This window comes from Tachysurus vachellii, chromosome 20, assembly GCF_030014155.1.
Source record: "Tachysurus vachellii isolate PV-2020 chromosome 20, HZAU_Pvac_v1, whole genome shotgun sequence".
Taxonomy (NCBI): Eukaryota; Metazoa; Chordata; class Actinopteri; order Siluriformes; family Bagridae; genus Tachysurus; species Tachysurus vachellii.
In genome coordinates, this window is record NC_083479.1 from 13208478 (window position 1) to 13223228 (window position 14751).

At 37.4% G+C, this 14751-nt stretch overlaps 1 protein-coding gene across 1 annotated transcript in view; it reads right to left on the minus strand.

Moving 5' to 3' along the window:
- The window catches only part of LOC132863439 (GRAM domain-containing protein 2B-like), a 14435-nt gene extending 8456 nt beyond the window's left edge, over positions 1–5979 (minus strand). Inside the window, exons 1-9 of the mRNA XM_060896246.1 lie at positions 5678–5979; positions 4793–4915; positions 2427–2514; positions 2026–2095; positions 1762–1865; positions 1560–1655; positions 1403–1474; positions 1233–1313; positions 979–1090 (exon numbers count right to left, since the gene is read on the minus strand). Coding sequence (XP_060752229.1) covers positions 979–1090; positions 1233–1313; positions 1403–1474; positions 1560–1655; positions 1762–1865; positions 2026–2095; positions 2427–2514; positions 4793–4915; positions 5678–5784 — 853 coding nt within the window. The 5' untranslated portion in view covers positions 5785–5979. The remainder of the gene's footprint in view (positions 1–978; positions 1091–1232; positions 1314–1402; positions 1475–1559; positions 1656–1761; positions 1866–2025; positions 2096–2426; positions 2515–4792; positions 4916–5677) is intronic.
- Positions 5980–14751: the final 8772 nt, after the last annotated feature.

Genomic DNA, 14751 nt, shown 5'->3' on the forward strand with positions numbered 1-14751 from the left:
GGAAATCGTCATACCTGTTTGACCTGTAACCCGGTCTAATCTTACAGCCTGCTGTTCTGCATTAATCACTTGATTGGAATTCAATCTTATCACATTATCCAGAAAATCTAATGCGTTTCTTACCAGGGTCATATTTTAAAATTTTATTGATATCACTTGCTGCATTGAAGCAAACTGCATCAGTCATCATTTTTTTTGAAGAAGAAATGATTGAAATCATAAATCTGTCAAATATATTTATATATAATAATAATCATCAATATTCTTAGTTCCTTTGTGCTGCAAAGTAAGCGGTAATAAACATTATAACAAATTAAAATGTGTGTCGTTTACTCAAAGATAAATAGTTTTATCAGTTTATCAGCACGACGTTTTTAGTTTATGAGGTACATAATCTCAATGATATAATACACCTTCGCTCAGGTATTTGTAGTAGTGCTGTTTTTACTTATTAAAAAAAAACCAAGAAGGCATTAGTGACGAAGTTTTTACGTTACTAGCTTATTTAAAATGTCAAATGGCTGAATGAATCACTGGCAAACTTTCATCGGTTTATTTGGCGTGTGCGTGACTGAAGTGTTAATAAGATAAGATAAGCTTTGCTGCAAGTTTGAGGTGAAACTTTTAGGAAATACAAAGGAACACGATATTCATTTGAACTGACTGTGTGAAGTAAGAGACTAATTTTCTTTCTGCCTCTATGCCAACTGACCATTAATAACGAGATTTGGCAGGTCCAACTTTCCTCTTCTGAATTTATAACACAACATTCCATTAGAGCTCCTACCATAATCCCTATCCACAATTTCATATGTCATTACCAAGCTCACCACTGCAGTATTAACTAGAAATGTTGACGTGATAGAAAGCATTACTCGTGTGCTGACGTTAAAGTAACAACACTGCAGCTTAGTCTGCTCAGAAACACATGTAGAGGTTGTGTAATGTATAAACTGAATGTTATATGGGAATACACACCAGCCATTTTTTCATAATCTGGTGTCTGGGAGCCTGAACTGCTAGTGTCCAGCATGTCCTGCCTTCTCTGACGCACGACTCCGTCAAGATCTGAAAAATCAGCTGAGAAGTCCTGTATATACAAAAACACACACAATTCTATTAACATCTCACTTTAAATATTGACGCCATGGTGACTCAACGTCATGAGGTAGTTCATGGAATCCCATGACAAGGGATGGAAATGAAGCAACCACAGGCAAATCAACACTAACCAGAGGAAGCGAGGAAGGGCAGTCGCCTCTGAAGCTGTTCTCTGCTGATGACACGATCGATGTGCTGCCTGCATTCTCTGCCTAAAATGTAAACAAAATAAAAACAGTGTTACGTTTTATTTCATTGCATACAGACACAGTCATAACATTGCAGAAAAATGTTAACTTACGTGTAAATGAACGCAGACGGAGAGCAGTAACTTGTACGTAGTGTCCCGGGACAGGAAGGACACGAATAGATGCTAAATGATTCAGTCGAATGTGAGTCAACTGTATCAAAGACACGTTATTTAACAGAGTTCCAGAGATCTCAAACAATCCACTTACCCTTTCAGTTATAGTTCTGATAACAAGAGCATTTGGCACCAAAAGGGCAGTTTTTGTCTTCTTTATAAGAGTGATGGAGAGAACTGGGATAGCAATCTGTAGCAACAACAGCAAGGGGGAAAAAGAAACAAACAATTGTTATGTTAATGAACCCTTTCTTTAGTCTTAACTAAATTACCTGGGATTCCTTGCACGTCTGTACCTTGGTATCGCGGCCAAACACTTTGGAATTGAAACATATCCAGTTATCAGAGACAAAAAGCCTTCCCTGATAAAGAATGTCCTTCTGCAGAGCACAAGTATAACCTAAGGACAGACAGACATGAGATAAGATAGAACAAAGTAAAGAAATTCCTTTCAGCACATGGTTACTGATAAGTCTGTAATGATGTAAAATACACTGACGGAGATAAAGAAAGAGTCAAAGCAATCGAATGAAACTTGTTTAAACACAATATTGACTTACTTTGTTTGAGGATCTCATCGTTGCTTATTTCTTTGAAGAGCTTATGGTACTGTGCGTTTGCTTTGGAGAACTAGAAACACACACACACACACAAAGAATAATACATGAGGCATTACAAAGCACTGACACCTTGAAGAAAACATTATTATATGAGCAAGTATATGTTTTCTTATATTAAAATACAACTTAAAAAACAGCACAGGCTCCCCGTGACCCAAGGATAGTTCGGATCAGCGGTAGAAAATGAATGAATAAATGAACGAATGAACTTTAAAAACATTTATAAAACAAGCACATCAATATAAACCTATGATTTGCTACCTTCTGGCCAAATACAGTGCAGACAAAACACTTAATTTTTTACACAAAGAGATGAATCAAGTGTGTGTTTCACTACATACTTGGCTGTACTGTGTTTTCTTCCTCTCTAGTTTTGACTCCGAGTCTGGTGGACTGAGTGAGATTGAGGCTTGTTCGGCCAGCTTAAGCCTGGAAAAGAAATAAAAACACTGAACAAAGTATTCAAAATTTTTAAGCGAAGAATTATATGATAAGCAAAATTCCCACCAAATATTTCTGATAATACAATTATATAAATTAGAAATATAAAGGAAAAGCGCAGATGGGACCAACTACACCTGAAGTCAAACCGAAAATAATTCTGGAAAGAACTGTGCAAGATGAACCTACTCAGTTTTAGTGGTGTACCACTTTTAGAGACGGTCACATGGTGGCTGTGCCACCTTATCAGCAATTCAGAAACAGGACATTTAAGTGTTCATTTTCAAAACAATAACAATAATAATAATAATAATAATAATAATAATAATAATAATAATAATAATAATAATAATAACAGTAACCCTGGATAAATGTTTAGGAGGAAGCTATAAATGTTGTGCAACAGGTCTTTCATACAAAACTTGTAAGACAACCTACAATTAATTAAGATTAAAGTCAAAGGTGATGTAAAATGTCACACCTGTTTCTCCTGTTTCAATGTTTCTCGCTCTTTTACACTTCTAATTAATCTTATGCATACAATTATTTGGGAGTTGTAAGAATGTCCAGGTTTGTTTTCTCAACTGATGTTAACTTGGTTTTCTTTTCCTATTAACATGTCAGAATAGTAACTTTTCCCAGCATAAGCATGTTGACCTTTATAAAATTTTCTAAGCCATTTTTTGTCATCGTATTTTCCTCACATTATAAAGCGGCCTCGTCTTTTCACCAAACGCCACAAAACAGCCTCAGAATCTCACACGTGTTGAATCACGAGTGTTTAAATAGATGGTTTATAAAATTTAGCTCCTTGAACGAATGGTGGAACCGCTTTATAATTGGAATGCAAATCCAGTTGACTAGACTGTGAGACACTCCACAGGACCTGAATGATTGAAACCCTTCACCAAATAAGAGCCAACTTCATTTATGGCTAAAATATTAGGCCATGTGGAAAGGATCCATGGAAGCCTTACTCATAAGCCTGTGCAAAACAACAAAGCCCCACTGGAATTGGTTGTGCACTGATCCATAACTGTGTGTTTGCACAGTGGTGAGGTCTGTAAACACTGCTGACGCAAACAGGCATAAGACCAGGTTGTACGAGACAAGCCATGTAGTCATACATGTCATCTCACCTCGGCAGGATAAAATACTGTTTTACAGCAGGCTCTGGTCAGAAATAACAGACAACGATTCTCAGAATAAAGGTACAAGGTGGTGGGGAAATGTTTGAAGGTAGACAAAAATGGGTTTCAGCCTTAATTTTAAAACAGTGGTGCAGTAATGGCATGAAATAATGACAAAGACCTAATTTTCTGTTCTGTCTTAAGTTCATCACAACCAGTGAAGACTTACACAGAAGTACATCAAATTTTCTAAAGTTAGTTGTTTTCATTTAGAATCTACCCAACACTGTAAACCCAAATAAATAGAATTGCAGACTAACAGGATGACCATTAGTATTAGTCCGTTTACACTGCCAATAAATTACACACAGTCTAGCATGACCTTTGCATCTATAGGTTACATCTATCAAGGTTACAAATAAAAACAAGATGTTTTTACTATTAGAACAAAGAAATCGCAGATGGCTGGTGTGTTGTGCTACCACCCTGAATATGAGCATATTCAATCCTCCGTTGTATTTGTCTTAAAATATAGTTTTATTTAATGCTGTGGAATGGATGAGACACATAACTTCCTGCTCTCACATGCTATAGCAGCTAGAAGCAGTCATTCCCTCAGGGACTGTCTTTTTTTCTTTCTCCTGTTTGGCTAATAAGAAAAAAAAGGTCATTGACGGTCTTTCCCAACAGTCATGGGAAAGAGAAACCTCATCTGTTCTAAAGACATAAGAGTCACATGAAACTTAAGGAGTGTGACAAAGCATCAACAACACAGGGCATTTCTTTTACGCAGATACTCCAAGTATACCTGTTGTCCATCTCTGTCCAGTGGAACACACACAAATACTGATAGGAACACTTTTACTGTCACATTACACTTCTTTTATCTCCTGGCTCTTAATCCAACTGCTATACATTTCTCCACAGCCAAGAGCTTAAAAACAATCAATCGTTTGCACTGCTTTGTTATCCAGTCTAGTTCACATACGCTATCCAATCTATACTATCTTGCACAACAGTCCTGATCTGATGTGCAACAAAAAAGGCAGCAACTGTTACAGGAAGAAGAACCAAATGGGGTAGTTAACAGGTTGTACTGCCACATCCTGTGTGTGTGTGTGTGTGAGTGTGTGTACCTCAGGATAGGAGACTTCCTCCTACTCTCAGACACATCTGACTCTGTGTCAATTGACACCTGAAGGTCATAAGCAGACTTTCCACTTTTCTTCAGCTTCTCCTCTACATTTTCTACGTCTAAGCTGTGAATGTGAAAAATAATCCACAAAAAAAAAAAAGGTTTGAGACTTTGAGATTCTGAAAAATAGACGTACAATTAAACCCAGAGCGCATACACACACACACACACACACATATGCACACATACATATGCACACAGACACAAATGCAAATATACACACACACAAATACAAATATGCGCACACACACGCACACATATGCGCGCGCGCGCACGCACGCACACACACACACAGAAAACACAGCTGAAATGAAGTGAAATCATAAATCTGTCTGATTTAACTTTTAGTTATAGTAAGTAAACTTTCCACAACGGAATATTTAGGAATTTCATAAACAATGGAATTATTTCAGGTTTTGAAGCTTCAGAGAGCTATTGGGCTTTAATTCAATCCAAGTGTCGATTTGTTACCAAAAGCAGCTGCAAAGTTGTAAATCAAACTAAACGACGGAGTTCAGTTTACAACGTGAAACAAAATGGCACACCGACGACACAACCGACGAGCTTTTGTGTCTTCTGCGACTGTTTAAAGGAATAAAAGTGTTACTTGTACATTTAAGAAACATTTCCACTATCCAACAACCAGAACGTGGACGAAAGTAAACAAACAGTTAAACACAACATTGTACATAAACACAACACGGGTCTAAAAAATAACTCCAGGTTAAAGGATTCATGCAGCTTCAGTTGTCTTCCGCACATCTGGTGCCATCAGTGTGGGTTAAATACTAATCCCTGCTTGTTGTGCATGAGAAAGAAACCTTACTTTGTTTGTATCCGCGTGTCTTTCTTGTCGATCCTACTGTTTTTTACTCCTTCAGGCGGAGATAACGGAGTGAAAATCCGATCTGTGTGCTCAATCATCAGCACCATGGCGCAGGTTTACTGCACACACACACATACACTATTCAGCTCTCCCCCAAGAGCCTCTACACACACAAACAAACACACAGGAACCCATACACACACTCCTATCCACACACTACTGCTACTTTTGGGAAGGAGATCCGATCTAGGAATGTGCCCAGAAAGGAAAAGTAAAGACTGAATAGAAGTGTCGCCCCCTTCTGACTAGAATAGAGGGAGGATATTCTGCATCTTAAAAACGTGTCAAGTACCACGCCACCTGGTGGAAAACAGCTGACTTACAGTATAAACACGCACGTCATTATGGCCCACGCGCTGTAGTGCACTTATATAGTGAGCAGGGAGGCATTTAGGATTCAACCACTCAGCTAAATACTTTAAACAGTTTTTGACTTTGAATAGCTCAACCATTGTCATTCATAGAGGATGCAAATTTTCATAAGCAATGTAATGAGAGACTTTATAAATAGAAATGATCGTCAGAATATCTTCAAATGTATTTTTACTGTTATATAAAAATGCTGTATACAACTTCTGTACGATTAAACATGCAATGTACATATTTTACATACTGTATTTTTTATACTCCTCATTCTCTACACATATTGTGCCTTACATACATCTGCACTATTTTATTTATGTGTATCTATATATACCTTACTGTACATTCTGCCTAATATTTCACATTCATGTACATATACATATATATATTTAGTGGACTTGTTTATTCAGCTTGCACATTTTTAATGCCAAAACCTTAGGACCTTCTACTTCTTGTTCCTTTACAACAGTGTCTCACATTTTTTAATGCCATAGCCTTAGAACCATTTACTTGTTCTTTTTAACAATGTCCACACATCTACCTATATATTACATGCTGTACATATGTTTACATATATACCTATATATATTACATGCTGTACATATGTTTACATATATATCTATATATATTACATGCTGTACATATGTTTACATATATACCTATATATATTACATGCTGTACATATGTTTACATATATATCTATATATTACATGCTGTACATATGTTTACATATATACCTATATATATTACATGCTGTACATATGTTTACATATATACCTATATATTACATGCTGTACATATGTTTACATATATACCTATATATATTACATGCTGTACATATGTTTACATATATACCTATATATATTACATGCTGTACATATGTTTACATATATACCTATATATATTACATGCTGTACATATGTTTACATATATACCTATATATATTACATGCTGTACATATGTTTACATATATACCTATATATATTACATGCTGTACATATGTTTACATATATACCTATATATATTACATGCTGTACATATGTTTACATATATATCTATATATATTACATGCTGTACATATGTTTACATATATACCTATATGTACTACATGCTGTACATATGTTTACATATATATCTATATATATTACATGCTGTACATACGTTTACATATATACCTATATATTACATGCTGTACATATGTTTACATATATATCTATATATATTACATGCTGTACATATGTTTACATATATACCTATATATTACATGCTGTACATATGTTTACATATATACCTATATATTACATGCTGTACATATGTTTACATATATACCTATATATTACATGCTGTACATATGTTTACATATATACCTATATATATTACATGCTGTACATATGTTTACATATATATTTATACATATTACATATAAACTTTCTTTCTTTATTTTGAATAGAATGTCCTACTGTAAATGTTAATTTTGTTATATGTTTTTAGATTCATAAAAAGCTAGCCTGTCTAAAACATTGTGGTACAAATTAGTACAATTATAACAACATTATACATTGTTTTAAAGCATTTGATAGATTTTAGGATTTTAGGATTTAGACACAAAATAAACAAAAAAAATTTTTATTCTAATTTCAAAACAGGTCAGACACTCAAGTTACTTGCATTCACATGCTACTCCTGTGTTATGGCCTGCGTTATTTTAAAGTACATAAACTTTAGTGTTCTCTATACTTTTAATAAGGGATACAATTTACATGGTAACATTTATAAACATTTACAAGCTCTATAAATGAATGATTAGTGGATGTATGGCCCATTAACAAGATGCTGTTGTGATTCCATTTCATTAAGCACATTAGCATTTAAAACGAGGCTGGATGCTCAAGTGTGAATGTGTGTTAATGAACCTGCAAATGACTTTAGAAAAAGCCAGAGCTGACTCCATATCTCTCTGTTTGCCCTAAAATCTGCCTGGACTTATTCGGTTGGATATATTTTGCACAAAAATGCTTGGACATGTAATTTTTGCAAATATGACCTAAAGTAACTCTGTCCCCTGAAGCCTATTTAAACTTCCTATTTGACTTGACCCTGACACCCATACATGCATGTTGAGCATCCTATTTTAACATGCTATTAATATAGAGTAGCATGGCACTGATATAGAGTTACTGCTACAAAAATATTCTCTTTAGGAAAGCTTTCCAATAGATTTTGGAAAGTTGATATAGGAACTTTTGAACACTCAGCCACAAGTGCATTAGTGAGGCTGGTCACCGATATTGGTCAAGAAGATTTGGTGTGTAATTCCTCCCAAAGGTGTTCAGTAGGGTTGAGATGAGGGCTCTATTTACTTGAAAGCAACCAACCTTTGCAAACCAAATGTCTTTATGGAGCTTACTTTGTGCACAGGGGCATTGTCTGAAAATAGCACTGGAACAGGTTTGGCTGTTTTTCTAGACAATTATACACTGTTAACGCATGTTTATGTTTAGATAAGGAAAGACTCACATATGGTTAGGAGTCCACATACTTTTGGCCATATAGTGTATCATAAAACTTTCTTCTCTTATAAACTAAAGAAGCTATAAATAGCTCATGTTTGACTTGAGGCCATGAATAGTTCTATGAATATAGACGATGAAAGATTTCATATTTGGTTTTATTTTACACACCCGGATCCCTTCAAAGTGCAATCTATTTTTTAATTGATTTTTATTACTTTTACACATAACCTGGATAATATATATACGACTTGATAACAAAAAACGAATAACAAGAACAATAGATTAACTTGTGGTCCTAGAAAAAACAGGGTTTTAATTTGCTGAGAAAATCCAAACATGCTTCTGGTCTGGAATTCTTATCTTTGGATACACCATCAAATGTCAAGGGCCACCGAAGGCCTAGGGGCAGTGTTACAAGAGAATCATTAAAAAAAAAAAAAAAGAAGCAAAAACCCTAAACTCAACTTCACAAATGCTAAACTTTTGATTTATTTGTTTAACTATATTCAGATCAATGCAGTGTATGGCCTAAATGATATGGCCTAAAAATGATTTTCTCTCTGCTGCTTGCAGCTACTGACCATATTTTTAATGAATCTGCTAGAAACCTATAATAATAGTTTAGCTACTGAAGCACTGGTCCAATTCATTTGACCTGTGTCTAGGAAGATGTTGAATTTCCAGGTGTACTAGCAATTGGTAGCCAGCAGAGAGCGCCAGAGATTTAACTGTGATGCTTAATAAGGAATCCACCCCTCAGAGAATAACAGGCCCTGTGATTGACAACAAATTCAGTGCTGACATTTTAAACAACTTAATGTTATTCCACTGACTGAAAATAAAGTGGTAAAAATATATAATTAAATTTGCTTACAGATTGGAGAAGATAGGGTCTGGTAGGAGGAGATGGAAAAGAATTGTTTAAGAGCTTAAACTTGTAAATTGTGTTTATGTATTCATTGTTGAATGCCTAAAGATTTTGTGTTCATCATTCGAAGAATGTTTTCAGAGCATTCACGAAACATCTCACAGATCCTCTGGTGCAGGTGTCGCTGTTGCCAACATACATTTTGAAACAAGCCTGTGAAAGTGTGAAAGAAAAGGAAAGTAAGGGGAGAAGAAAAGTCCTGTCAGAGTTCATTATGTGTCCGGGGAACAATGCTGAAAGCAGCAACGCAAGCTGCACTGCGCCGAGCTGCCATTAATCATGGCTGACAAGGAACCAGGGTTAAAGGTGGGAGAGTTGCCAGTGCCTCTGATAGTGATTATAGAGAGCGAGAGAGAATAAAAACTCTCCTAGCAGCCCAGAACACTTTCATATAACACATGGACTGACATTTCAATAATAAGACTATATCCTAACCTTAGGATTAAACATAAATTCACACAAACTCAATTGAAATGTGACATTTTTGCTGAAACAAAAGTATTTTTTTTGCCTATTTTGCCTCAGCTTCACTAATTGAGACATGAAGTGTGAATAACAAAAGTGACACTTATAACCCAGGTTGTAGAACACCAAAAAATGAAGGCAAAGCAAAATAAACTCCAGACTGCCATTTGCCAAGCACTGCACATTCAGTCATAATGTATCACTAGCAGAATCTTTTCTGATGTATTACCCCAGAGTGTAATCCTTCTTTGCTACTTTCAGAGTCACAAACGGATTGTATTTCTGAAAAATCCTGACCAACTACCAGCTGCCAAAGCAAAGGCTGGTAGAGCCAGAACTGGTAGAACGTCTTTGTTATCAGTAAATATTTGATATTTTCTAACTAGTATACTATTTTCTTCAAAATAACTTGATACACAGAGCTTCAAATTTCAAGTATCTCTGATTATCTTTCTTTAGCGAATCAGATCCTTGATGATGCAGAGCTGCTCCTTGCCTCAGCATTCAGTGGCGTCGCCTCCTCTGAGGATAGCAGAGAGCAGACAGAGAGAGAAAAAGAGAGAGAACATAATGGACCCGTGACTGGAGGAGATTGAGGCTCTGTTAAGTGCTCGGCTTGAAAGCATGTCTGGCCTCATTAGCTGTCAGTTGTAACAATACTGAACTGGCAGTGAAGACAGGTTGGAGTCTCGTGGCCATAAATCACAGGCCGACAGCCCTCTGACAGGCTGGGAACTAGCGCACATGCAGGCGCCTTTTCTCGTTCCTCTCGCTCAGCACATCTGAAGCTAGAGCAAACACACATGCACACTCGCACATACACACACATTGCACATTGAGACTTATCTAAAACAAGTTCTCAAAGGGCTAGCAGTTTTTTTGAGATTTGTAGATTTCCAAGACTTTGTATAAAGAATTTAAAGTCAGAGCTCATGGACTGAACATGTGAAAGTTTTACATATTCTCCTGAACATTGTATTTGGTTGATTATCTTAAATGATTTTGAGGCCATAAATACTTGCTCTGTGTATGTATGTGTTTTGCCATGGGCACTAAGGACTTTCATGTCATGTCAATCTGCCTGTGTGCATTAAGTTGATGGGGTAGTGTAGTGGGACCACTGAGGTGGGAGTATGTAGGTGGGTGTATTTGGGGAGGTTAAGGGGGAAAGAGCAAGGCCTCCGGGTCATTAATCACGGCCTCTGACATGTCGAAGCAGGGGCTGTAGCCCCCCTGTGCATACAGCTGGGCCACACTGCTGGCACGGGAGGTGCATATCCCACAAGCTTCTGTTGCTCCTGCTTTCCTTCTTTTGCTCATTCTTTTGACATCCATTCACTCTTTCATTCAGTCATCCATTCATCTGCATCAGCTGTCTGTTCAATCTTTGACATCATCCATCCAGTCAGCTATCCATCTTTCCACCGAGTGATCAGCTCAAAACACTTTCATCAGGATGCACAAACAAAAAATAGATACACACACACACAAGCACGCATGCACGCACGCACACCCGCATGCACAAAAAAGATTCCAAATTACTGGGGCATTTCTGAGAAACTAATCACAGCCGTTTTCTTACTCTTTCCATTTATCTTCCTTAATCTCTTTGCTTGTCTTCTATATGTAACTTATTCCAGATGAGCCCTGCCTGATTCTCGCTTGATTTCCAGATTTATAGGCCCTGGGGATTGGTTTTAAACAGAAAGCTTTAGAGAGTTCTTTGTTTTTTGAACAAGTCCTCATGAGCAGGACTGAGAAATAGGCTGCAAGTCTTGGGAGGATTTCAAAAGCCTATTTCAGACCAGTAGGTCCTCAGTTGTCATGTGAAATATGGCTGTTTGTCTTCTCCAAAGAATAAATTTCCCTGTTTGGTGTCCTTACATAGCTTGAAGGTTATGGTTTCCCTCTTTTCCATCAGTTAGTTGTTTCTTTTTTCCCCATTTAAAATCATATTCAATTTGCATGAGTACATTAAATCTCTGACAGGAACGACTTTACATTTGACAAACAACGTTGTGGTTGTTTGATGAAGCTCTACCACTTTAACTTAACAGCCGTAATTTTTCTTGTGGATCTTGCAGAGCATGTTAATAGATCAAGTGGAGTCAGTAGGGCAGGAAAGAATGCAGGGGTTTTTAAATAAAGGTCTTTGAAGACAAATTGTAACATGAAAAGTGAGTGTAATTCCTATTTATTTTTCTTCTTTTTTCTTTCTTGCAGCAAGCACCCCTTCTGCAAGCTTTTCCACAGGCTGATTGAATCAGACACCTTCATTTGTGCAGAGTATGAGGTCAAAAGTCTGGAGCAACCTGAGAGAGAAGAAATGGTGATGTAAGATTTTTACTGAGGGTTCAAATGGTAATACTAGTATATTCGTAATAGTAGTCCATGTTGATTACAAGAGAAAAAGCATAGATGAAGTACGTTCCCTGTTGAATGACGTCGGACTGAATTGATGAAACGTGACACCAAGCACAGATGTTAAAAGAAAAGATGAATATCTATTAAATTGTACAAGCATGTATGGACATTAACTAAATTACTTAAAACTGAAGCTGATTTACTGTGGCACATGAACTGACAGAGCAATTTTTATTTTCATGTTTAATGAGCTGCAATTTCACCAAGGGCAAAAGCAAACACAATGAATTTTGCTCTCTCTCTCTCTCTCTCTCTCTCTCTCTCTCTCTCTCTCTTTCTCTCTCTCACTCTCTCGCTCTTGGGCTTGGTTCTATTCTGTTATTTTACCGCAGTGTGCTCAGACCCCACCTTCCTGCTGTTCAAACCACAGCAGTGCCACACACACAGGGCCTGCCATAAATCAATGGACAGGATCGTGTCTGCCAGTCAGACTAAACAAGAGCATTTGTGCTGCTTCGCACTCAGCCATTAATCATCTTGACAGTTTGAAAAACACATTTCCCCTTTAATGACTGTATTTGGAGAATCACGTCTGCTTCCTCTCTTTGCATTGCTCCTGCCCTCTTTTTTTTTACTCTGAAAGGAGCTCTTTTCTTACCAAAAGGCTACAGAGAAAGGGGGAGAGCAAGAGAGAGAGAGCGAGAGAGAGAGAGAGAGAGAGAGAGAGAGAGAGAGAGAGAGAAAGAGGGAGAGACTCAAGCCATTCAGTGTTCCAATAACAACTGACAGCAAAGTAAATGTTGATATATGCAAACCTCTGATTAGTCATTGTTTTAAAAATATAAAAAAGTTACTAGCAGTGCAATTTATTATCTTAGTATTATATTAATACCAGCAACAAATTTATTAATGTTGAAATTATTATTTCATTTTAATCATTTCATTATTTCACACATCCACAGAATTTGTCAGCTGGTATAACTGTTATTACTCACTGCTGTGTCCTTAAAGCAGTCGCACATCAGTCATGAAAATTACAATGAAATCATTGCCCATAAACACAAGCAATATGTGCTGCAAACTATTTGATTGAAGACCAACCTCGATACCAGAGGGAGCGGCTCTGATTCGGGTCAGCACAAGCATCTGGGCTCAGTTATGTCCATGAAAAGTGGCTGAATATACCATGAGGAATGTTTGAACGAGACTGTGAGACGAATCAAGGCCCAGTCGGTTAGCTATGATGCTGCCAAAGCACGTTTCTCCACCAAAGTCTTGTGCGTGACGCATACAAGCTGACAAGTCAGCAGCGTTCCCTCCGAGCGCAGGCAGATCTAAACCAGCTGGGGCCGTGCATATTAACGGTGACCATAATTGCCATTGCCCTTTTGTAGGCCGTTGACGCCAAGCCTGTATGTTTTGTTGCGTGTCAGAAGGACGGAGGAACTGTAGAACTCTTTCTACCTAATCATATCTAAGGCAGGCTAATATACTGTCGCATTAGGAAAGTTCACCACAGAAATACAGACATTTAGAGTTTTAATGAGAGCATGCAATATATGTCATAACCCTCACACTAATCCGCAAAGCTTTGTTGCAACCAGGCTTTCATATATTTTTTTTACATTGGTTTAATCTAAGAAAGGATCATACAAGGGTTAATAGTTGTGCCCAGAGCTGATGAGGAGTAAGTTTAAGAAATGACAAACACATTCAGTTTAATCAAACCATAACTCCAAACACAGTCATCATCATTCACTAGCGCTTACCTCAGACACCACTTTTTCCCATTTTATCCTTGTCATGGGAGAAGGGTTCATAACCAGTAACTGTACATAAACCTCTTGATTCTGTCTGTTTATGAGTTTAGCTCATCGCTCTGTGTATGAATGCATGACCATCCAGGGCTTTTACCAGTAACTAATAACACTGTAAGGCTCCACAGAGACACGGTAGTCCATCTTGTGTCTCTGCCTTGGGCCTGTAGTGATATACTGTACTGTATCTCCTCAGTATAGGCAGCAGGGATGACAGAAATAGAGTGTGGGTGTTGATTCTTGCCATGGCTGGGAGCTGGGGAGGAGAGAGAGAGATGGACAGAGTGATTGATGAGTAGCGAAAGAGGAAGAAAGGGAAGATGGATCAGATGACAATGTGATGGACGAGCTACAACAAAATGGAAAACGGCGCCACCATTCATCTTTCCCTCGAGAGCAGACCTCTGCTCTGGAAATTTCATCTTCCACACCTTTTATTCATTTAGGACAGACAGTCATCAATGGGCATGTCATGTTAGCTCAGATTTGTTCAGTGAGTTCACTATTACCTAAATGAAAGCCTGGAATGAGTGACGTGCACTCAAGCCACAGGGGGTTTGAAGA